Source organism: Fundulus heteroclitus, chromosome 20, assembly GCF_011125445.2.
Source record: "Fundulus heteroclitus isolate FHET01 chromosome 20, MU-UCD_Fhet_4.1, whole genome shotgun sequence".
NCBI lineage: Eukaryota > Metazoa > Chordata > Actinopteri > Cyprinodontiformes > Fundulidae > Fundulus > Fundulus heteroclitus.
In genome coordinates this window covers 17,028,786-17,052,434 of record NC_046380.1, presented here as the reverse complement: position 1 = coordinate 17,052,434, position 23,649 = coordinate 17,028,786, and the positions used below count along the sequence as shown (strand labels likewise).

The 23,649-nt window shown below is 40.6% G+C and overlaps 1 protein-coding gene across 1 annotated transcript in view; it reads right to left on the bottom strand.

The window, feature by feature from the left end:
* The window catches only part of megf6b (multiple EGF-like-domains 6b), an 82,692-nt gene that overhangs the window by 24,985 nt on the left and 34,058 nt on the right, over positions 1–23,649 (bottom strand). Inside the window, exons 6-11 of the mRNA XM_012881374.3 lie at positions 16,359–16,481; positions 6,387–6,509; positions 2,683–2,808; positions 1,970–2,092; positions 1,433–1,555; positions 1,210–1,347 (exon numbers count right to left, since the gene is read on the bottom strand). Coding sequence (XP_012736828.2) covers positions 1,210–1,347; positions 1,433–1,555; positions 1,970–2,092; positions 2,683–2,808; positions 6,387–6,509; positions 16,359–16,481 — 756 coding nt within the window. The remainder of the gene's footprint in view (positions 1–1,209; positions 1,348–1,432; positions 1,556–1,969; positions 2,093–2,682; positions 2,809–6,386; positions 6,510–16,358; positions 16,482–23,649) is intronic.

Genomic DNA, 23,649 nt, shown 5'->3' with positions numbered 1-23,649 from the left:
AAACCCTTTATGAGAAAACATAAAGTGTGCTGATTTAACAACCAATTAAGGTCAATTCACAAGCAAATAAAAATATTCTAGCTCTGTACCTCTGCTCCATCGCCTTCAAACTTTGGCCTCTCTCAGTAAAAGTTTACTAAACCTATCCCGTCTTCCACCACCTAATCAGAACTAGTTCGTTTTAACTTGAGCTCTACAAATCTTTAAAGTGCAACACGATTTTATGAGCGCATTAAAACAAACATTTAATGCACTTTATGGCATTCTCTCTCCTGTTTTTAATGTGCATTTGGCAAAGTCGTGCAATGACCAAGCCAAGAGGTACCGCTCCAGCGATGAAATGTGATAACTCCATGCAGTCCTGTGAATCCCATTTTATTTATATGTTTGGCTGCTGATATCCGTACATCCAACTGGATGAAACTAATCTGGTCCAAAACAAGAGTCTGACAGTAAATAAAAGCTCGACAGGGTTCAGTTTTTGTTGAAATTGATTCAGAGAGATGGCTCTTGGACTTTATGGGCATTTTGGAATGACGAAGAACTACATATTACAGTATTTAGTAAGAATAAATGAATTACAACTCTTTAGTGTTGTTGCAGACAGCTAGTTTCATCAGGGATCCATGTTAACCACGCGGTTTAATGTTTGCAAGCAGCGGTGACGGTGATAAATAGCAGATGTTAATCATGTTTTTTTAACATCGCGCAGATGAGTAGAAGTGCAGTGAACCGATTATGGTTGATTATCTTTGTCCATGGAGATAAAAAGCTAACGAGACAAATACCTTAGGAAAGTATCCTCGCCCCTGTTTCACTTCGTATTGTGTCAAAACAATAAACTTCAATGCATTTTATTTGGAAATTTTCTGATAGACTAAAAGAATGCAGTGCAGGAAAAATACCCAAAGGGTGGTGAGTCAACGCTTTACAGAACCACCATTTGCTGAAATTAAAGCTTCTAGGCGTTTGAGGTTAACCTCTAATGGCTTTGCACATCTGGAGACTTAAAATGTTGAGCAATTCCTCTTTGCAAAAAAATAATTAAAGCTCTGCCAGAACTGATGGATGGTATCTATCGAGGAGATTTTTCAAGACTTTCCACAGTTATTCAGCTGGATTCAAGTCCGGTCTTTTTGACACACGTGTGCTTTAAAAAGAAATTGATCCACTGTTGCCCTGGCTGGATGTTTTTCGGCGGTCTCCTACCAACGCAGGTTTTCAGGTCGTCGTGGAGCCGGTAACCGTGGTTGCAGGTGCACACGGGTCCGCCGGTCGAATGCTGACACTGATGAGAGCATCCGCCGTTGTCGTTCTCACAGCTGTTCACGATCTCCATCTCAATCCCTAAAATTCACAGTGAGATCAGGAGGTCTGTCAGGACAAACGGTAAAAGTCGAGGAAAAGCCTTATATGCAGTATGCAGACTGACTGTAACACTGTCTCCCATCCGATCCCAGTTCATAGGCAGCGTTGCAAACACAAGCGTAGGAGCCCAGAGTGTTGCGGCAGCCATGAGCGCAGCTGGTCTCCTCCGTCTTACACTCGTCAATATCTGGAGGGGGGGGGGGTATTTAAATGTTATTAACTGTAAAAAGAAATGCATGTCTGCACAAGTTTAATTACATTTTAAATATGCTTCTCACAATTCAAACGCTATTTATAGTAAAGGCCTGAAAACTATATAACCTTCACAGGTTTAGCTGATCCTAACCACACACTGGCTGAAAGGATAAGACATCTTATTTACATTCAAAGTTTATAGTTTTTTATCTTTAAATCCATACTTTTTGTTTCCTACTTTTCCAAGGTGGGCCATGCACATTTTATCTTTACACAGAGTCGACCCGGCAGCTTTCTGAAAGCTTTATATATACATCCCTTCATTTAATTCAGACGTAATTTTAAAACACTTGGTCCACCTAACACTGAACTTCTGTTCCAAGCTGCATAAACTAAACGAAACTACCTTGGCAGGTTTTCCCATCTTCAGCCAGCAGATAGCCAGGTTTACAGTCACAGAAAGGCTTTCCTCCATCGACTCGACACTCATGCATGCAGCCGCCGTTCTCAGCTGCGCAGGGGTTCTGCACTGTAACACAAAAAGCTCACAGCCGTCAACATAAAAAAAAAAAATCAGTAAAACCTGCCTTTTCTAAATGACAATGCCTGACTTTTGCAAAGTTTTGAATCTAACTCTTCTTTATCGCTCTCTCTGCAGATTTGAACTTGCGAGAGCCTCTTTGGCGTGTGCGTGATGAGAACCTTCAGCTCTGTAAAAATGAGATGAAGCTGCTTGAAGCCAACAATTACAAAGTAAAAGCATCTAAAAGACATTCATTTAGATGATGGTAATTCCTGTATAATTCCCCTCCTTTGGAAGCCCATACTTCACCGAGCAGCATTAGAGACTGAGGAGATTAAAACAAGCAACGGACATCAAAACAGTAATTATAAAAAACAATTCCGCACAACTTGACGCCTCGTCCCCAGAATGGGATTTAATCTCAGTTTTCGGCCAGCAGAATCAGTCAACGTGTCTTTTTTTTTTTAACAACTTTCCCAGAGCAACAACTTTCCTCATGTAGGACCAGTTCATTCGTTTCGCCTCCTCTTTTGTTTCCTGTGTTCAGTCGATGCGTGCTATAGATGCATCAGGACTTTGGAAGCATGGCCACTTACATTTACAGTGCTTGCCATCCTCTGCCAGAACGTAATTTGGCTTGCAGCGGCAGCGGAAATAAGAGGCCGACTGCTGCAGACAGTAGTGTTCACATCCTCCGTTGCGGACGGTGCACGAATGCACGGCTGGAAAAATGCAAATGGAAACAGAAACGTGGGGAGAATTAGACAACTTGCAGGAAGAAAATCAGTCAACGCTGAAGTAAAACGTCTAATGCACTGACATTTTAAAACCGAGAGCTTGATAGTCCTGCTCAAAATACCTCATCGTCACAACGAAAGGCTAAAACTCAGAGATACTTGAGTGACGGGCGCCCGGAGTGGACGACATTCCTACATTCGTCCTCTTTGAAGCAACAGATGGGTTTGAATCTTTTCAGGGAAAATAAAAAAAGTTGAAGCACTCAAAGGCCGTGTTCCTACCGAGAAACTGGACTCAAGATCCATCCGTCTTGACTGCATGTCAAACCGCACAGCGCCTTCCAGCTCAAATATTATGCAGCTACACGCTAAGTGTGTGGGATACATCTGAAGTTCACTGGGCAGATGAGGAGCTGGAGAAGACGTCCAGAGTTGAGACAGAGTTGACGTGAGGACAGCTGAGTCTGCCGATCTCTATTTTCCAACCTTTACGAGCTCACACTGTTTCTCAGGATGTACAAAACTACAAAAAAACGTATTTTATAAGCAGACTCATGCATGCGCTGCAAATGTTGTAATCTCTTGTTTGTTTGTTTGTTTTCACGCAACATCTGTCCCACAAGAGCATTTCATGAAGAGTTGGGATCCTGCTCACGTGTCTTCGCTGTGAGACAAATAACTCTTTTTGCTTCATGAAGCCAAACCCAACATGACTGATTTCACATCGACGTCAAACAGGAGCCTCGGTATACATTCCTGAGCGGAGAAGCCAGCGCCAGGTTTATATAAAGATCTGGGTAAAAGTCTAAAGTCACTTCTCATTTCTTTTTCTCTTTGTTCCAAAGAGCTAAACTAATAATGTCATTTATTTAGGCTGCTAAAAGGTCTTTGTATGGTTTTTGTTGACTTTTATTTTGTCACTCTTTCAGTCCGTGTTGAACACAATCAGAAAGTCAACTCTTTAACAGGAGACCATCTACTCACTGCAAAAACTGATCTAAAAATAAGTAAAATTTTCTTAAAGTTAGTGTATTTATCCTTGATTTGAGCAGGTAAATAAGATTATCTGCCAATGGAATGAGTATTTTGACCCCTAATATAAGATAATTAGACATCCTGCACTTGAAATAAGGTGATTGAGATTAATTGTTCCTATTTTAAGTGCAAAATTCTTATTCCATTGGCAGATAGTCTTATTTACCTGCTCAAATCAAGGACAAATACACAAATTTTAAGAACATTTTACTTATTTCTAGTTCCGTTTTTGCAGTGCTGGACCTCTTTCACCAACCTAGAGACTCCCTTACCCGTCAACCCAGCAGCGTTTTCACTAATTTACTTCCGAGCTAAAAGGAAAACTTTATAGCTCTTTGTTGGTTCACACAGACCTTATTGTATCACAGCATATTTGACTGTTATGCCAGAGACACTTTATTGTTTTATTTAAGTCACTGTCCCATGGTGACTTTCTAAAATATAATAGTACTGTGTAGCATTTCTAAGGTTTTAATTCACTTGGATTTCTCCCATAGGGCTTTAATTTATGTAATGTGTGTTTAGGTAAATACAAATTGGTGTAAATCATCTATAAATCACGGATCTTACTGAGCAACACTAAGAGTCTAGTTGTGAACTGTAACTAATGCTGAGAAAAACTTTGTCCTGCTTCATAACCTAATGAGGATTCTGCTTCAGGATTTCCTGTTAGACAGAAGAATTCATGGGTCCATCAGATTCAGCCGTTCCTCCACGTCCTGCATCAGCCAAGCAGCTCCAGACCGTCACACTACCACCGTGTTAGACTCAGTAAAACACTTTCAGCATGAAACACTGTCAGTTTTACGTACCGGATGCCCATCTTCCAAAAAAGGTTCAGCTTCCGTCTTGTCAGCACACAGAATATTTGATACCAATATGAAACGGGCTTTTGTGTTCTGTTTGTTCAGCAGGGCTTTGACCTTTATACTCTCTCAGTCTCTTTATGTCGGATCAAGAACTCTGACCTAAACTGAGACCGTGGATGCCTGCAGTTCTTCACATGTCTTTCTGTTTATTTTTGTGCACTCAGTAATGTTTATCAGTCGGCCACTCCTGTGCAGTTTCACTGATGTTCTAACGTTTCATTTTGCCCTTATTGGTGGATAATGGTTACCTGACTCCGCCAGATAGATTTGCTCCGCATATCCATCTGGAAACCTTCCGTTGAAGTAATTTTGGGAAGGGGCGAAAATACTGGTTAGCTGATTGGCTTATATTGGTGATAGACGGGCCAAATAAACCAATCAGATTCGTCGTCGCTCTGTTACGAGCGACGACGAAAACACAACCACAAGCCAAGCTACTCTTGCTGCTGCAGGTAAAGGCTCGTTAGCTCAGCAAAGAAATACTCTGTAATTCCGATAAAACCTGCTCGATAGCCACGCTAACGCTAGTTTCATCGGCTGAAGCCGCCATGTTCTTTAGACTGAACTGTCGCGCTTCTCGTTGCGTCACACTTCAACCCGCCTCAAAGCCAACACTGATTGGACGTTCGTTTGGTGAACGGCTCCAAATTTTCTTCAACGGAGAGTATCCAGACTGATCTGCGAGTGAAACCTTGAAAGCTCGCGAGATCAGGATGGTCTCACGAGGCTAGGATAATGGCTCTCACTGTGATTTGCTGGAGTCCCAAAGCCTCAGAAATTGTTTTGTAAAATAGATTAACCGACGTTAATGATGATGTTCTCGTCTGTTGTTTAATTTCTTTGCATTGGGGTATGATGCGTTGTGTTTTGAGATCTTCTGGCCTACTTCCTGTTGTGAGACAGGTTCTTTTTAAGTGCTTTATTTAATCTACAAGTCTGGCAGTATTCAGAACTAGGGATGGCTGGTGAAATTAAACCAAGCCATATTTTAAATTTAATTCATTATTTAACAAGGGAGTTGATTACTCTCTCGTATGGCCAGGTGGGCTTGGCAACCTTACCCCACAATAAATAAAACAATATTTGAAAACTGATTTTATTTAACTCAGGCTATCTTTGCCTGGTCTTCAAATTCTGTTTGATGATCTGAAACATTCAAGTGTGACAAAAGCAAAGACAGAAGAGACATTTAAATGGGCACCGTCCTGTAAATGATCCTCTACATTTTTCCTTTTTTGATACAACCAAATTGGTCACCTGCACCATTATGATTGTAGTTTTATCAGCGTTAATGCACATGCCAAGAAATATCTAGACAAACTTTAATATAATGATGACCAACAAAAATATCTGAGTCAACTTCAAAATCTGCAAGAGCAAATTCTTTCCAAAACAGTATTTCATTGTTTGCGAGCGTTGAAAAAATATGATTATATTACAAATTGGCCCTGTGGGGCTTCCAACTGTGATCTAAAATGGATTAAATGGAGGACGAGAGCGTCGCCTCGCTTGAGTTCATGTTACATGATCCACCTTTTTACTTTTTTATTTTGTCCTATCGGTCATTTTATTGATCTAAAGTACCAGCAGCCACAGTGGCTCAATAGGCACCCATGTAAATAAAGCAGCGGAGGTCACAGAGTTGCTCCTTTTACTCACTGAGGCAGGTGCGGCCGTCCACATGAAGCCTGGAGCCGGGGTGGCATTCACAGTAGTACGAGCCCCTGGTGTTAACACATCTGTGCTGGCAGCCTCCGTTATGGACCTGGCATTCATCTATATCTGAGGAGGAGAACCAGACAGGAAGAACGGAGATTTGCAATTTGACTAAAACCTCTCATTATGAGAAAAGAAACCCAAATGGAACTGCCAAGAGTATTTTAATAAGTCGGGGCTTCGGGGTAAATATGTGCCTCTAGCTGAGAGGAGTTGATGGATGAGAACGGGGGGTGAGGGGGAGTATTTTATATTTTACAAGCTTACTGCAACTCATAGAAACATTTCCCCCCCATGTGTTAACAACTACTGAACGTTTAAAAGCACATTTATCAGACCCCACCCCCCCTCAAGTGAACAGACATATGGAAATCTGAACCGGAGGATGCAAAAACCCAAACAGTCCTCCCAGCTGAGTGTGATGGGGGTAAACAAACCGGAGAGGCACGCTCTGCATCTGAGAACCGTATGGTGAGTGAAACATCACACCCGTAGGATTTGAAATGATTTCTAATCAAACAAATCAAGAGCCGACTTCAGGGATCAACTCCTGACTCCTGACTTTGTCTCCATTTGGGTTTCTAAGCGCCTCTCTCACTGCAAAAACAACTAAAAATAAGTCAATTCTTCTTGAAATGAGTGCATTTGTCCTTGATTTGAGCAGGTAAATAAGATGATTTGCCAATGGAATAAGATTTTTCCACTCAAAATAGGAACAGTTCATGTCCATCATCTTATTTCAAGAGCAGGATGTCTAATTTTCTAATTTTAGGGGCAAAGATACTCATTCCATTGGCAGATAATCTTATTTACTGGCTCAAATCAAGGACGAATAGACTAACTTTAAGAACATTTTACTTATTTTTAGATCCGTTTTTGCAGTGCTGCTGCTGAAACCAGGATAATTGGGATGTTGGTGAATAGTCACACATTCCTTCCAACACTGCCTAAGCTACTGCAGAGGATATAATGCAAATATTGCAGACTGCAAAGGGTGATGCATATACGAGCAGGAAGGAAAACTGTTTGGCTGTGGCTGAGGTCTGTAAAACAGGCTAACACATCATAAAACACTGTTAAAGGACCTGAATGAGAGGTGTGCTGTTCAGAACAACGATGACCTCAGGCATCGTTGTTTTGAACAGTTTCCTGTTGTTTTTTTCAGCAGGAAACTATTTAAAGAATTCCCTGAAATCCATGTGAAGAAAAAAGGGTGACCCGAAAAAGCTCCAACAACAGGCTGACTGCTGTCACTGTAGCCGAGAATGAACTTTTTAATCCAGCACAAAATTTACACCAGATGCTTCACCACGAAACCACACAATTTTAATTTAGAGTTGTAGAAATGACAGCGTACAGTGTAAATAAAACACACTGTATATTTAACATTCATCCAACCAGTCAAAACATAAACCCAAAATCCCCCGATGACAGGTTTAATTTACCAATACATGACATCACTTGTTGACGAGGGCTCTGGTGGAGAAGTTATTTGCAGCAAGTCTCCTACTTTGCAGAAGACCACACTCGGGGAAACAAAGATCTCTGACTAGTCAGAGAGGAGCACAGGACACACCAGGTTTATCTTTAAACAACTCTAGTCCCCAAATGTGAGAAATATCATTTTAAAAACCTTTGAACCTCTGTCACTTTTACATTAAACTTTACCAAAGAGCCTAAGGGTCATTTACATTCAAAACTGTGTTTTGTAAGAAGCTGATTTAAGCATGACCCGACAGAGAATCAATCAGATGTAAACTTTGAAATATAAACAACCTTCTATTTGTTGAAATGAACAAATTGATATAAAACCTATTTCCTGTTCTGAAAAACATATTTTGCATGTAAGATTTGGCTAACTAACAGCATACCAAATGATATATGTACTAATAAAATATTATTCAGAGGAACGACTATGACATTTTTGATACAGTAGTTGGTTTACGACAGATTTTAAGCTACGGGAAAAACTGATTACCATTTCTTTAAACTAAATTGGCCAAGGCTAAGTTCACACTGCAGGGAAATGCAACCCAAATCTGATCTTTTTGCCCATCTGTGACCAAAATCCCTCTTTTTCATGGCAGTGTGAACTGCCCAATTCCGATCTTTTCAACCAAGAAAAAAATCCACTTCCATACATCGTACTAAGTTGAATTTTTTTTTCAAAGTGTCCGCAGTCTGTGCGGTCATGTCGCTACACATCCACACAGCGCTCCATTAGCGCTCCATAAAAGACCGTTGTTAATAGCTGTACTGTTTTGTTCGTACTTTGTCTGCTGTGATGTGGTCTTAATATTGTCGACGCCCATTGCTCAACAGCATTCTAATAACAAGGTTTTTTTTTTATAAAACTTTATTGAACACTTCTAGAAAACATGACATTCACCATTACTCCCGTAAACAGCACGCTGTTGTCTGACGTCTCCTTCTGTTAACTGCACATGACCACCTCAAAAAAAAAAAATCTGTTTCAGCAAAAATCTGAATCGAGTATCAAGACCTGCAGCGTGAACGTAGCCTCAGTAAGCTAGCCCAGCACATAGGATACTAACTACCCATAACCTCTCCACAGAACCCCATTTGACAGACCCACTAACTTGGTGCTCCTCTGTTTAGCCACAACCGTCAACCTTCTGTACTCAGTTGTAGGGCTGGACTATTAATCACATTTACAATATAATCGTAATTTTAAACAACGTCATTTCCAAATCGCAGAGGTCTGCAATTTTTGGCTACGTAACAATTAATGGATAAGACGCGTCATTTAGGAGTCGCTAATTTGTTTAAAGTGGGTTTTTACCTCCACAGGGAAGGGAAGATAGTTGCAGCAGAGAGATATTCTCATTTTACAATTAGTTTTAGCGTTTATATAATCAATACTTTCCCAGAAACTTTCAGGAATCTCACCATAGCATTAAGTGCCGATAAAACTGTTTAATACACAGACTTGTTTGGTCGGTAGCACATTGCACTGTATGAGCAAAAAGGCTTGATGTCCAACTCAACAAGATATTCTCTTGAATAAAATTCCTTTAAAACTGAGTTATTCCTTTCCACTATGACCGCATGCTTGAGCATTGTGAGGGATTGCTGCAAAGTTAGTGAATTGATTCAATCATATGCCCCCCCCCCTCACACATCCATAGAACTGGCAATACAGCCTTTGTTACAGGCATTATTTTTTTAATTAATATGAACCTAAAAGTGAAGTTAAGCTTCAATAAATTGCAACATCAATTTTATTTATTCATGGTTTATTTTTCTGTCGTCAATCAAAACTTTCTGGAGGCGCCGCTGCAGAGGTGAGCCGTCTGGACCCATCATTAAAGCTTCTACTTCACACTGCAGCCCACTTTACAGTATTGCACTGCGTTGAAATATTGCATATGGGGATTATAGTAATAAATATTGTATCCCGTGGAAAGACATAAAGGTAGACAGATCGTTTGCAACACAGAGAGAAAAAAAACTTCATGATCTGTGGGATGGACACAGTGAAGCATCTGGACAATCTGCATCTGAGCTCTCACCGGTATGTTACGTCATTTGCACATAACTCAGGTCACTACATGGCCCAAAGTACGAAATGTGGGGGGTTAAATTAAATCTGCAGGGAATTCTGTAAAAATCTTGGGTATTAGGAGCAATAATAGCAAAATAGTAAGGGCGAAACTGCCTAAACGATATACATTTACTTGCATTATGGCTCCTGGAAAACCTCTACCCAAACCCTTTTCCGAGGAATATCCAAGAGCATCCTTAAAACCTGCATTTAGAGAAGAAACAAACGTTCTTCCTCTTGGAGTCTATGCCGCCAAATGTGAGTTTCACATAATCCAGGAAAGCTGGCAGTAACGGTCCGTGCATTTTTCCATCAATGGAAATGCAGTCTGGGTTTGGTTTTTCATGTAATGAAAGTGGAGTTGCTCTGTCGGCTTCAACCCTCCAGCCTCCAGCCCAAGTTTCCACATCCAGAACACGATCCTCAGTGAGCCGAAGCCAAAGCCTCAGCAGCCGCTGACTTTTTTTTTTTTTTGCATGAACGCTCTGAACGCAGCACCGTGACGTCTCAAAGGACAGATATTTCATGTTAGTTTAGAAAAGCTGACATGTTTATTGTGCACAGCAGATATTTCTGCAACGTCTTGACTTAACTCCAAACATGACATGTAAGACAAGCGGGAATATCAGCAAAATAGTAACAATAAATGTAAAACAGGTTGATCCCAGAGCACTGCAGCTGCACCAACTTCAAAAGAGTACAAAAGAAAACATCTCCAATAACACAGTTGATGTTTGCAGATGCACTTATCTCTAAATTATATATATATATATATAAAAAAACTCTCCTCCTGCTTGATCTGTTTTTTGCATGAAAAACTATCACTTACCTGCAGCCTCCAGGTAGCCAGAGTTGTAGCTGTGGTAGCCCTGATAGCAGTGAGGCCTAAAACAAATTCTTCTGTAGTAAACATAGGGGTAGTTTGCAGCCAGAGATGGCATAGCTTCTACAAGCACCAGGAGGAAAATCCAACATCCTGATGCCGAAGCCATAGCTGGAGTATGACTTATTAAATTGTCTTCAGAAATGTCATTATTTTTTAGTTATTCAATGAAGAGTCCTGGACTGACATCCCATGCTGACTACTTCTTATTTTGTTCTGCCTCCCTCCATCTCTTTCTGTTTCACCCTCCCATCCCACAAAGCTGCTGTGGATCCTCCTCTCTCTTTCTCTTTCTCTCCGCTCCTCGCTTTCCCCTCTCGCGCCAGACTGTACCTCTGTCCTGTTCTGTTCAAGCCCCAAATAAATTACTTTCCTATTTTAGCCTCTCGCGGTGATTGATTTCTTCTCTCCAAATTTACGGCGCTTCATAAAAAGGCCACTGTATTTTACCTGTTTCTTCAAACGATCTCCTGTGATTCAAAAAGAGGATTTATTAGAACGGCTAGCGGCAGAAAAAAAAAAAGAACATGAACGTGGATTTTCTTTTTTTTTTAAATGCCACTAAAGTGATGCCAAATTCAATAAGTGCCAAAAGTCAAATGCTGTGCTTTTTATCCAAACATCTGAGAAAGGAATGAGCCTTAAAGAAAAAAACCTGTCTTCGGGAAACTTAGCACTTTGTCTTTTCATGTTTTGCCAGCGCATACATACCACTTCAGTACTTAGAACTAATGAAACAGTAAAAAGCTTGCTTACTGTCAGCGTCCATTCCTCAGTGAGAAGAGAAGTGAACCCCAGGTAAATGTCCCACAGAGGCCTCTGCAGAAGGCCCTCAACTCTAATACTTTTTCTTTCCAATAATAACAGCCTTAAACCGTCCCGACAGAAATGCTTTAGTGTTTTCGGGGATGCCAGGATGTTCACAGCTCTGCAAACAGAAACATCTGAGTCACAGGTGTGAACAATATCTGTTCACGCGGGTTAAAACTGAGTTAAGTTGTGTTGAAATTCACCACCAGCCGAACACATGGAAGCAACTTCCTGCGTTTAGGTTCCTACACCTGGTGAAGACGGCTTGCTGAAGTTCAAAATGAGCATCAGAATGGGGAAGAAAGCGGATTTAAGTGAATTCAGCGCCCAGCGTTTATCTGAGTAGCTCAAAAACTTACTTTTGACTTTTGGGGAGATGGGCTGAAGAGGACAACACCAGATCCCTCTCAGCTAAGAACATAAAACTGAACTATATTGTTAAGTTAAACTTTGGCATGAACAACACAAAGTTATGGACCCAGACTGCTTAAATCAGTGGATCAGCCTGGTGATGGTGTCATGATGTGGTGGATGTTTCCTTGGCCCAGTTTCAGGGTCCTTAGGATCAACGGGGCATAATTACAATGCCCAAATTATCTGTTTTTTAACATGACAATAAGTTCACCAACGTGTACCCCAATGGCCTCCACGGTCACCAGATCTAAAACCGATAGAGAAGCTTTGGGAGGTGGTGGAAGAGCAGATTTGCATCATGGATCTTCAGCTGAAATCTTCAGCAACTTCATGATGCTGTCATGTAAATATGAACCCAAAACCCAAAGGAATATTTCGGAAAGTTTTCTTAATAATGGCCTTTGCCAGCTCATTTACTTTTGGTTTATCATCTCCTGTTATCGTTCTTCGGATGGATGGACATCCATTTGAATTTAACCAAATGTTCACTAAAGCGGGTCTCATTCCCGTCGTCTTCTGCTTTAAAAACCAGAAAGCATGACGATTAGGGAACTCTGACTGAAAAGTGTCCCATTGCCCCGCAGATTTAACTGCAACCGCTACAAGACATTGTTGCCTTGATAAAAGACAGCGTTGTCTATAAAGCAGGTCAGCAGACTAAATGATCATGTTTGTAAATTAAAGAGAAGATCTGTGCCGCTATTTTTTCCCCATACGTACATCTGTGACGGCAGAAGAGAAAAGTTACAGACAGAATGCATTAAGCTCCTCGGCTCGTCTCTCCTGTACCTCCAAACTCTCATTCCCTGCCTGAAGCAGGCTCAGCCCAGCCACAACAGAACCGGGCTGCAGAAACAATGCATCACTGGCTGTAACTACGTTCTTGCCTTTGATGGGAAACGTTGCAAGTCCTTTCTGCATAAAATAGCCAAGGTGTGTCCTACAGCCTCTCTGCATACAGGGGAGAGCTGCTCTTAGCTCAACTTCGTCAGGTTCAAAGCAAAAATAGTTCCGTTCACATTTCTCAGAAAAAAAAGTTAGGCGCATAAACACGTTTATGAACAGCATTGCTTAAGAGACGCAGACATCGAGGAGCAACAACGAAAACATCTTCTGCCGACAAAGAAGACCGTCGTCACGGCGAGTGACCCGATCCCGAAAGGTGAAAGGAGCAACCGTGTTGGTTTAGGCTGCTGATTATTTTGACACGTGTCAGAGGTTGGCAGAGCTTCAGGCTTGTAAAATGCCTCAGCTGTAACGTCTGACTGACATGACAGCGTGATGCTGAACGTGCTGCTCCACCGCCAGCGTAGCAGCTGTTACCGCTGCGCTCCTCAGCGCTGATTGGCATCCTCCGAGTCCCGGCAAATCATGCCTATAAAAGGAACTTGGCTGCACTCTCCAGATGAGGATTAAACAGGAATAATCAAGCTTGTTTTCTCTTTTTTTTTCATTTTAGAGGGCAAAAGTTCTGTATTGATTAAATATTTCTGTCTGAAATACAACAGTCTGAAAGGACGGGATTCAACGATATAAAGCCCTGCTGAGGATTACGTCCCCTCCTGATGAGCTAAATGGATGCTGTGTCTCTTTATAAAACCCAAATCCTTTTTGTCCTCCATGTCAGAGGAAAGCGGATCGTTTTCTGCAAACGCAGCAGCAAACCTGCACCCTTCAACCTAAACATCTACAACATCGAAGGCTTCCAGCCCGCTTCTCCCACATCTGTTAATATTCCTACAAATTACAGACAATTAGGACATTAATGCTGTGGGTAGCTGTTTGCAGCAGTGGCAAAAGGGCAGATGGTTATGGAAGCCAGCTTTCCAAATAACGCTGTCCTGGATCAGATCTATGAGTGGGTTCTCTCTGCAGACGGCTTCGCTCTCCGCTACGGCTGGCCCGCTGCACAGAGGGACCATTATTCTGCTTAGACGTAGCGATTTTTCCAAGAAACATCAGCTAAGATGTGGCAACAAAGTTAAACTCTGGGAAGAACACTGATTTTGGTGAGCTGTTATCGTCACTATGCTAAACTTTCCTTCACAGATCTGTCGACTCAAGAGATGGCTGAGGGCAAGATTATTCATAATTCAAGTCAAAAAGTATCCAGCAGGACTGAGAAAAGAGCACGAGTTCTAGCTGTGCAGTCATATTCTTTATATTAGAGTATGTGTTAGGATGAGGATCATTTGTCAGAATAAAAGTACCTTTCAAAGAAACCTTTAAGTAGGTATTGAACATGTTTTTCATTAAGCCCATTTTTCTGTATTAAAAATCTTTTTTTTATCATTATAATTATTGGCTGGGTGTAATATTCTGATTTTAAATGTTTTGTTTTCATCACCTACATGGAAAAAATCATCATAATTAATAGAAATAATGGCTGTAAAACATCAATCTGTTTTACTTTGTGAGGAAGTTACTGAAATCAAATGGACTTTTTCAATAATCTTTTAATAGTATTGACTGGATCTGTGTTTAAAAAAAACTTTCATGAGACACATTTTACTTTATACTCTCTGCTAAGCTGTGTGTTTGTTAGATGTATTGCAAAACTTTTCATTTAGAGACTTTTCCTTTACTAATTTGGACCTGACACTTAATGCTTAATTCCAGGTGATTAAGTTAAACATGATAACTTGTGCGCCACTGTGCGCCTACACAGTGGCGCAGTGGATAATGCTGGTGCCTTGCAGCAAGAAGGTCCTGGGTTCAAATCCAACCCTGGGTCTTTCTGCATGGAGTTTGCATGTTCTCCCTGTGCATGCGTGGGTTCTCTCCAGGTACTCCGGCTTCCTCCCACAGTCCAAAAACATGACTGTTAGGTTAATTGGCTTCTCTAAATGCTCATTAGGTGTGAGTGTGTACTTGTTTTTCCTGTTTATCCTGTCCCTGCAATAGACTGGCAACCTGTCCAGGGTGCCTCTCGCCCACTGACAGCTGGAGATAGGCACCAGCAACCCTCGCGACCCCACAAGGGACAGACGTGTAGGAAAATGGATGATAAAATATATATGAAACGTCACCACTGTGGGGTTTTATGAGTTACTGTAGCTGTGCAAATATGCACATATGCTCCTATAATATAAAGTCAGTCATGTTTTACCACTTATACCTCAAATATTACAGGGCACTGACATGTCTATCATGATACTTTTTTTTTCAAATTATGGTTTTCGTTGTGCTCAATTATTCCATCACGGTTTGAAAACAATTTAAGAGGAAGGGACAGAAAACGTTCACGTGGCCAGACATTTCTCAGGCTGTATGGAGCCTAGAGCAGCGCGACATCCCCCTCCTCTGCCCGTTAGCTGGCTGCACGAACAAATTAGTCGGTTTGGAAACATTCTGGTCAGAAAAAAAAAAAAACAGCGACATGACATGGAAACTGAAGCGGCACCACTTATCTCTCCTATTAAGGCTGAAAGGATAAGACTGTTACGCGGCTCACACCAGACTCTTCCAGACTCTTCCAGAGCAGGTAGCCTGACTGATTAACCGGCTAATTCAAATAAAATGATATCGCACAATAAGAACTTGAAAACAAACACCCACATTTTAACAAATGGATATTTTTGCTTCAGTCTATGTATCAAAATCACATTGAATTTAGCTACAGCGGGCATATTTATTACTTTTCTTTTTACATGTTCTGTTTCATGTTTGTAGGTAAATGCTGCAATACCCCTGAAAACATGATATGTCATACCAGCCCATGCCTAATAAGTACCAAATACAAACTCATGTTAAACATTTAGATTACAGCCTAGGGTGAGGGCCTGGGTGTGTCTGGGACCTGAGATATCGGCTCACTGATGGCAAAGGAGCCAGAGCTCGTTTATGGGGTTGAGCGGTGCCAAATAGATATAGCAGCTTTCTCCTCGTCACTCAGTGTTGGCTTCTTGAGCCGCGTCCTGCAGAGGAGCTGGACTCCTGCTCTGGAGATGCCCCTCATAATCCCCCCAGCTGAGCCCTCAGTGAGTGAAAGGGTCGTTTCTTTGCAGCTTCAAGTTACCGGAAGGAAGGCTGTCAGTGTTGTCTGTGATTATGCGCCGAACAGCACGGCTGATTTCCTGGCCTTCTAAATTGTCGGCAACTAGAAACAGCAACTGGAGGACTGTGCATCCCTGCGTGGAAACGTTTCTGTTTCTGTTCACGTTAAGTGTAAAATGTGTAAAATGCTGGAGGCACATCGAAAACTGAAAACGACAAAAATGAAACAAACCAAAACACAGCACACCTTCACATGTTTTGCCATCTTCGTTCAGCTTCTGACCAGAAGGACATCGGCAGTAAAAGCTCCCGATGGTGTTACAGCAGACGGCCTCGCAGCCTCCGTTGGTTTCCTCGCATTCATTCACGTCTGCAGGAGAAACAAAAAATAGGACAGATTTAAATCAAAAGAGCCCGCTTACAACGCCTGCAAGAATATTCACGCCCCTTCCACTTTTCACGTTTCCTCAAAGTTACATTTGCAACTTTAATGTATTTTATTGGGATCGTGTGTGATTGGCTGAAGGTGTATAATTGTGAAGTGGAGGCAAAATGATTTGTGGCTTTCAACATATTTTACACATAATCTGAATATTGTGGCTTGAATTTGTATTCAGCCTGCTTTAAACCCCTTCTTGCCTACATGTGTGAATGTGTCTTGTAGAGTTGTTAAACCACAGAGTTGACTAGGAAAGGGTCCTGCAGTTAATTTACAAATTTCTCTTTAAATGTTCAGAAAATGCAGGACCTGAAACACAATATTTTCCCTATAGAGAACTTGGTGTCCCTTTTCCATTCTTAACATGTTTTCTTTGAACCAGCTTTCAAGGAAGATAATGAGGAAAACTGTGACATTTTGACAAATTAAATTAAAAACATATCCAGTTAATATCCAGAAAATGTGGGGATAGCAAAAGTCTATCCTCAAATCTGCAGCAATGGCATTTCTGTCGTCTTTATCCAATAATCATGATTTTAAAATGAACTAGAACGAGTTTTGTTTTTTAAATAAATCCTTCAGAAATGCTTCCAAAAAGAAGTTGCACCATATTTAATTTCCCACAGTTGAACGTACTTCCAAAACATTTCATCAACTAAACCAGATAAAATCTTTCTGTCCAAATATTACACATAATGGCCGGGTTAGATACATGTGCTGACAGCCCAGGAGCCCAAAAATGGAGCTGCAGAGATCTGCAAAAATAAGGAAACCTTAAAATTAGGGTGAAAGGTTTTTATCTGATAGATTGTTTAAACACCAGCGTGTTCATTGTCAGTGGTCATGATACTCAGCTGTGACATCAGTATTTATTTATTTATTCATTGTTATGGGGAGGATTAAGATACATAAAAGGAGAAATTAAGATGGCACAAATCAGTTTTGAAACTATTATTTGTGCTCGTAAAGGACAACCAGCAAACTGAGAGAGAAGCGAGAATGTAAAGAAAGGTTTTCCCTCAGGAAATTCCTTCCCTTTCCTGAGTTTTACTGAACCACACTAAGTATTCTACCAGCCAATTAAGTCATTTCCGTCTCAGTTCAGGACATCTGTAAATATTCACACTGAAAAAGCAGCACTATTACCAAACCCTAAGAGATACACGGTGTCTCAGGAGAGGCCACCTTCAAAACTTACTGTACAATAAAAAAACGTTTAGTTTTTTTTTTGCACAGCCAATTTTTAGAGCAAGGAGACAATTTGTGGTCACAGATCTTAGCCAAACACCTTTTACTTCATTTAGTTATAAATATAAAGCCTAATTTAATCACTCTATAGGTCAAATGGTCATGGGTACCTGCTCATTTAATCTGTGCTACTGTAGCAATGATGCAGTTGTGCAAAATGCATAAAGACGACGATCCGGTCCTCTGGATGTGATCTAATGTTCCTGAAGATTCCTGTGGTTGCACCATGAGGTTTTTTTTTTTTTTTGCTGGGCTGAGGATGTCTGTTCCTCGGTGCTCTCCTCTCTCCCCCCCCCCCTGAGGCCACACACCTGTGTGACAGCTGAAGCCCCGGCCTCCCCAGGGTCGTGGTTCTCAGCCCGTTTCTGCCCAATAAGCAAACTGGAATGTCGGACCACCGTGGGTCGGAAGGAGCAGCTCTTCAAAAGAGTAGATTTGTTTGTATTTGCATCGTGTTTTGTGTTTCTTCCCCACCGATTCCTGCAGGATTGTGTTTGTGAGAAACGTTTTTGTGCAGGAACACAAAAACCTGAACCTGTTTTCCTTCATGTTTAGGATCAGAATCAGCTTTATTGGCCAAGATTGTGTGCATATGCGAGGAATCTGTCCTGGTTTCACACGCTCACAGCATACAGCGCACATTAAGTAGCTAAATATAAATATAACAATATATGTAAATATTATTAAAATACTTCACACATCTCAACTAAAAATAATCTCTTAAAGGTTTAAGATTAATATGCAAATAATTCTGTTTGACTGAATTTCACCCTGATTTCTCTTCCTTTAGGAGACATTTCTTTCAGTCCACAGAATCCCACTTTAACTCATCCATCACTTGATCACCCGGCTGAAAATTCAGCAGCGTAACCAGATACAAAAGGTAAAAAACACAACTTGTAACCAGCTTTAAGAGAAAAGAAGATCTGCTTCCTCCCGTGAGTATTAGTTTCTTCTCCTTGACCTGAGACCCTGGAGACATGTGCCTTTGAGCGCACATCCCCCAGCGAGAGGTCAGCTGCCTGGAGCATCATGGTCCGCCTGCCGCCTGCAGAAAGCTCCGAATCACGGTCAAAAGCCAATGGTCAAAGCTAATCGCAGAAAGAGTCACATAAAAACATCATGCGGATCCTCGGACATACAGCTCTAGAGAAATCAGGATATTTTAGTCTATAAACCACTGACCTAACTTCCAAATTTCCCCAAAAATATGTAATTTCAAGTATTTAATTGAAAAAAAAAGGTTAAATTAACAAAAAAAAAACATTAAGCGTCAAACAGAAAGCAAGCTTATATTCATTTTAAACTACACAATGCTTACATTTTAACTTATATTTGGTATAATAACCCTGATTTTCAGTCACATTTATCAAATGAAGGTAAAAGAGATGAAATAATAAACACAAATGGAAACGTTTGAAAGAGTTCATGAGGTGCATACACTAAAGCATTCCTTACACCCTTAACTTTTCCAAACTTCATCACTGTGATGGCTGCATTTACAGCCACACAGATGTGGTAAAAATACCATTTATGTAACTTAGTTTCTTTTTCATATAGGGCTTCATTTACAGAGCCATTTCATTATTTGGAATTTATTTATCATCCTAACACTGTATTTCAAAATTAGTGTGCACATTTTGCTTTACCCCGTTTTGTTATGATTGAGTTTTCAGTTGCTCTAGTTCCCTTGGCTGAGGAACCAGCAGGTGGCCAAGGGGCTGAGCTGATTTGGACCATACCAAATCAGTCTATGGGGGGAACTGGGGGTTTTGCTTCATTTGGTTTAGTTAGGTTTGTGTATGTTTTACCCCATGTGTTTCTTTTGTGGACTGCTCAGCCACTATTTAAGTTCCTCTTTGTCCTATTGAGGGAGGTCAGTTTGTTTGAGTTAGTTCTGTTATTAGTTATTTTGAGTAGTTTTGTTCCTTTGACCTCTTTTCTGGATCCATTTTTGTACATTTTATCCTTTTTGGGTTAAATAAAAGAACCCTGTTTTGAAAATATACCGGTGCCTGACTGTCCTTGCTGCTCGGTCCATCACAATCACGCAACCACAAACTACAATGTGTTTTGAAGGGAATTTCGTGAGAGATAAAACAAAAGTAGTGCATAACTGTGAAGCTAAAATTCAGTCGTAATAGTGCAGCCATTGTATTAAATTCACTTTACTCCAAGGTAAATTGTCTTCAGAAGTCCCCTGATTACTTAATAGAGTCCATCTGGGTCTCATATAATCTGTTTAATTGCCGTCGTTCTGTGAAGGACTCAGAGGTTTGTTGGAGAACATCAGTAAACAACCAGGATCAGGAAGAGCGAGGGAAACTTTTTACTGGATGAAACCTTTTAGACGCGGCAAAAGACTTTGTTCATCTCTCATGCATAGCTTTTGGTTCCACTTCACAACCATGCATAACGTGTTGCTGGTTCATTACACGTAATCCAAATAAAAACACTGAGGTTTGTGACTGTGACAAAGTATGTTATGAGAACGTTTAGAGGGCATGGATCTTGGTATTTGGCCGTTTATGTTTGCTCCAGATGCAAACACACATCTGTAATTCTTAGGATGTCTGTCATATAGACTTGACCTTATTCTGTGATGTGAATGTTCTTGGATCATTTTGGAAGTTTAGAAAAGTTGCTTTTTCACGCAATGCAAACTAATGTTTTTTTGGTTTGGTTCATAGATATCTGGAAAATGTAACACAACTATCCATTAGAGCTTCTGGGTTTCATGTTCTAAATGTTTTTTTTGTGTGCGTTTTTTAAAAAGTGTCAAACACAATTTAGATCCAAGCACAACTTTTTATTTCTAAATGATGAATTGTTTATTTGGATATATGGTAAATATGAGTGTTTTCAATTTCATAGGACATGGCCAGCCATTGCTTAAACAAATTCCAGATTTTGCAATTAAAAACAACACTTTTCTAATTCCACACCATTACCTACATGACATGTATTTAGAAGTTCTTCTGCTAAACTGACTTACACTGTTTTTTAATCAAACAATATCTCTGGTGGCTAATACAAGTAAACTGTAACGAGAACGTTACTATAAAGGCCGAACTGTGTCGTTATCTTCTGTTGCAGGAGAAATCTAAAATAAAACATCAGCAGAACTGGGTAAAACATGCATATTTGGACACTCTGTCCCCAATGAACTTGCTGAAGAATGAAAAATAAAACTTTCAATTTAGTTTCTCCAAGTTCAGCTGCTGCAGACCGCGAGGTTGACATTCTTCTGCTGTATTGTGTGACTTCCTGTGATAAGGATGCCCAGCACTGCTCCCGGGAGGACATGCGTAATGTCTCAGCAGATCACAAGAGGCTCGTCGAGCCAAAGAAAACCGCCAAACCTCTCATAGTTTTCCAGCGAGGTCATGAACAGGAAAATAACGAGAGTTGATCAAGCATCAGGAGTTCAGATGATCCTCGCAGAATTAACCTTATTCCTTCTAGGGGCCTGATTTAGAAACGTGTTGATGTAGTAACGAGCCTTTTTATAAGGTCCATTCCTGCTTATAATTTAGTCACACAGCTGCTTTCATTTACCAGGTGCTCTAAAGATGAGGACATTGGTTCCAGCAGACGCATTTATCCAGAGGTTTCGTTCAGCGAAGAGCTGGGGGAGGATTTCACTTCTGTTGACCTGAGTGTGTCCTTACTGGTGAAACATGACCTAAAACATGTTCTTAAACTGACAAAGTAACCATTTATGAGCTAGGACTGACAATTTACTTCACACCCTCTAGCAAGAAAAGTCATCCATCTTCTTTGACCTCGGAAAAACAGCAAGTGGGGCTGAACTAGGAAAAATGTGCTCCCAAAGCTCATCTACCTTGAACGGCTATGAACCCAAGACATGGAGGGAAATATTAGGAGAAATATTAGGAGAAACCCTCATGCACAATGCTCTATTTATGAATTATTTTTGTAGATTAGCTACATAAAACTATGTAGCGTTTTCTACTTAATGTTAGGTCATCCATTGGTCTTCTCCATGCCGCGTAAGAGAAAAACTGGAGATCCAGAAGCTACTTTTTACACAAACTGCACAAAAATTTGCTTACAGTAAATAAAACTCAAAATTTCTTCTACCTTAGGATCAAAATCCTAAACTTTTTTTTTTTTAAATGGTCAAAAATATTCCTCTCAAGTTCAACGCTGCCCCCTGCTGATAATCCTGCGCTACAGCCCAGATGTGCAGCTGGACATGTAATTTGAATTTGATTTGAGCGTGTTTCTGCGCCGCTGTTATTCATGGCGTTAGTAAAACACAGCTGCTGAAGACACGCCACACGTTTCAAAGTACGTGCAATAGGAAAACATTTTTTCCCCCTCTGGTTTACCACGATGAAGGGTCCCAGAGGTTTGTGTGGTATCCTTTCATTTCCACCCCTTTTAATTTCCACTCTTACTGGATGCCAGTTGAAAATGCTGTAATTGTGGCAAACATGGCAGCTGACTTGTTAAGATAAAATGTGAGTGGAAGTGGGAAAAGCTTGCCAGGAACCAAAAAAAGAAAAAGTTAAAAATGTCCCATTAATGACAAAAGACTAACCACAGTCTCAGATCGCGGTGGTGAGCCCACACATGTGTACCTCTGTATTCAGACCCTCCAGGATTTCAAAAAGAAAGTCTGTTAGCAAGGATAACTCCTCCTGCTTTCTGAAATGAACTTATTACAATGTGTACAGTTCTGGTAATATATTTACATGAGTTCTGGTTAGACGTCCCTTAGGAAGCTGCCGAGAAGAATTAAGCCAACAGCGAGTTTCTGGCTTAATTCTTACCGGATATTTTACCATCATTATCAGAGTCGGTGAAGCTTTTTTTTTTCTTTTAAATCAGCTGGCTTTCTGCCACAAACACAGCTTTTCAGCACACATTATAAAACTCCATTGTGGCTGAAGTTGGGTTTTTTTTCCCCAGAAGCTTAAAATTAGCCTTTGTTATCAATCTAAAAGCCAGTTCTGTTATGTTTTTGGGATGCTTATCCTCTCAGAACATTCAACTGTGTCAAAGTTTGACTCGTTTGACCCAAAGTTTTGCACTCGGTTGAATGGAAACTGCGTAGGATGTCATTTGATTTAGGTAACTTCAACATTAACGTGGACAGAGTGGGTACCAACCCAGAAAGAAGTGCAGGTTCCAAAATCTCTTCCATCAAGCCTGAATAAAATTTGCAGAAGCTTTAAAGGTCAAGCGAGCAACACTGAGCAATTTGGCTTCTATGACGAGAAGTATTTTTTGAGGAGACAAACTTGTGCTTTCAAACCTGAAAACATTGTATCAACTGCCAAGCAAGGTGTTGGTAGTATTATAATACCTGTCTGTTTCTCCACCATAGCACAAAAAGAAATGTTTTACCCTCGCCTCAAAGCAACAGATCCGTGGTTAAAACTTTTATCTAGGCGTTTCAACAGGACCGAAAATCTAAACTGGTGTTGGAATAATGCATGCATGCATGGATGCTTGTATGTGAAATATTTAACCCTGTGTGGTTCTCTTTAAAGATGTCTTTTGGATTATCATTTCACCATAGCAAAATAAAAACAGTTTAAGCACATCGTTAAAAGCCCAAAATGAATGACATTCATGCCGATGAGTGTAATATTGACAATTTAATTGGAGTGAGTTGTGTCGTTTTCCTTCTGCTGCACATCTTATATCCAAAAAGCTCTGATTTGCATTTCTTGAAATCATCTTACATCGGCGAGTTCGGGGGTTAAACCAGAGACAAGCAGCAGACCTTTTAAGTGACAGGAGGCTCAAAGAGGCCTTCAGACTCTGGAGTAAAAGATAATTTACAGCGATCTGTAGTCAGTACATTACCTTTTCACCT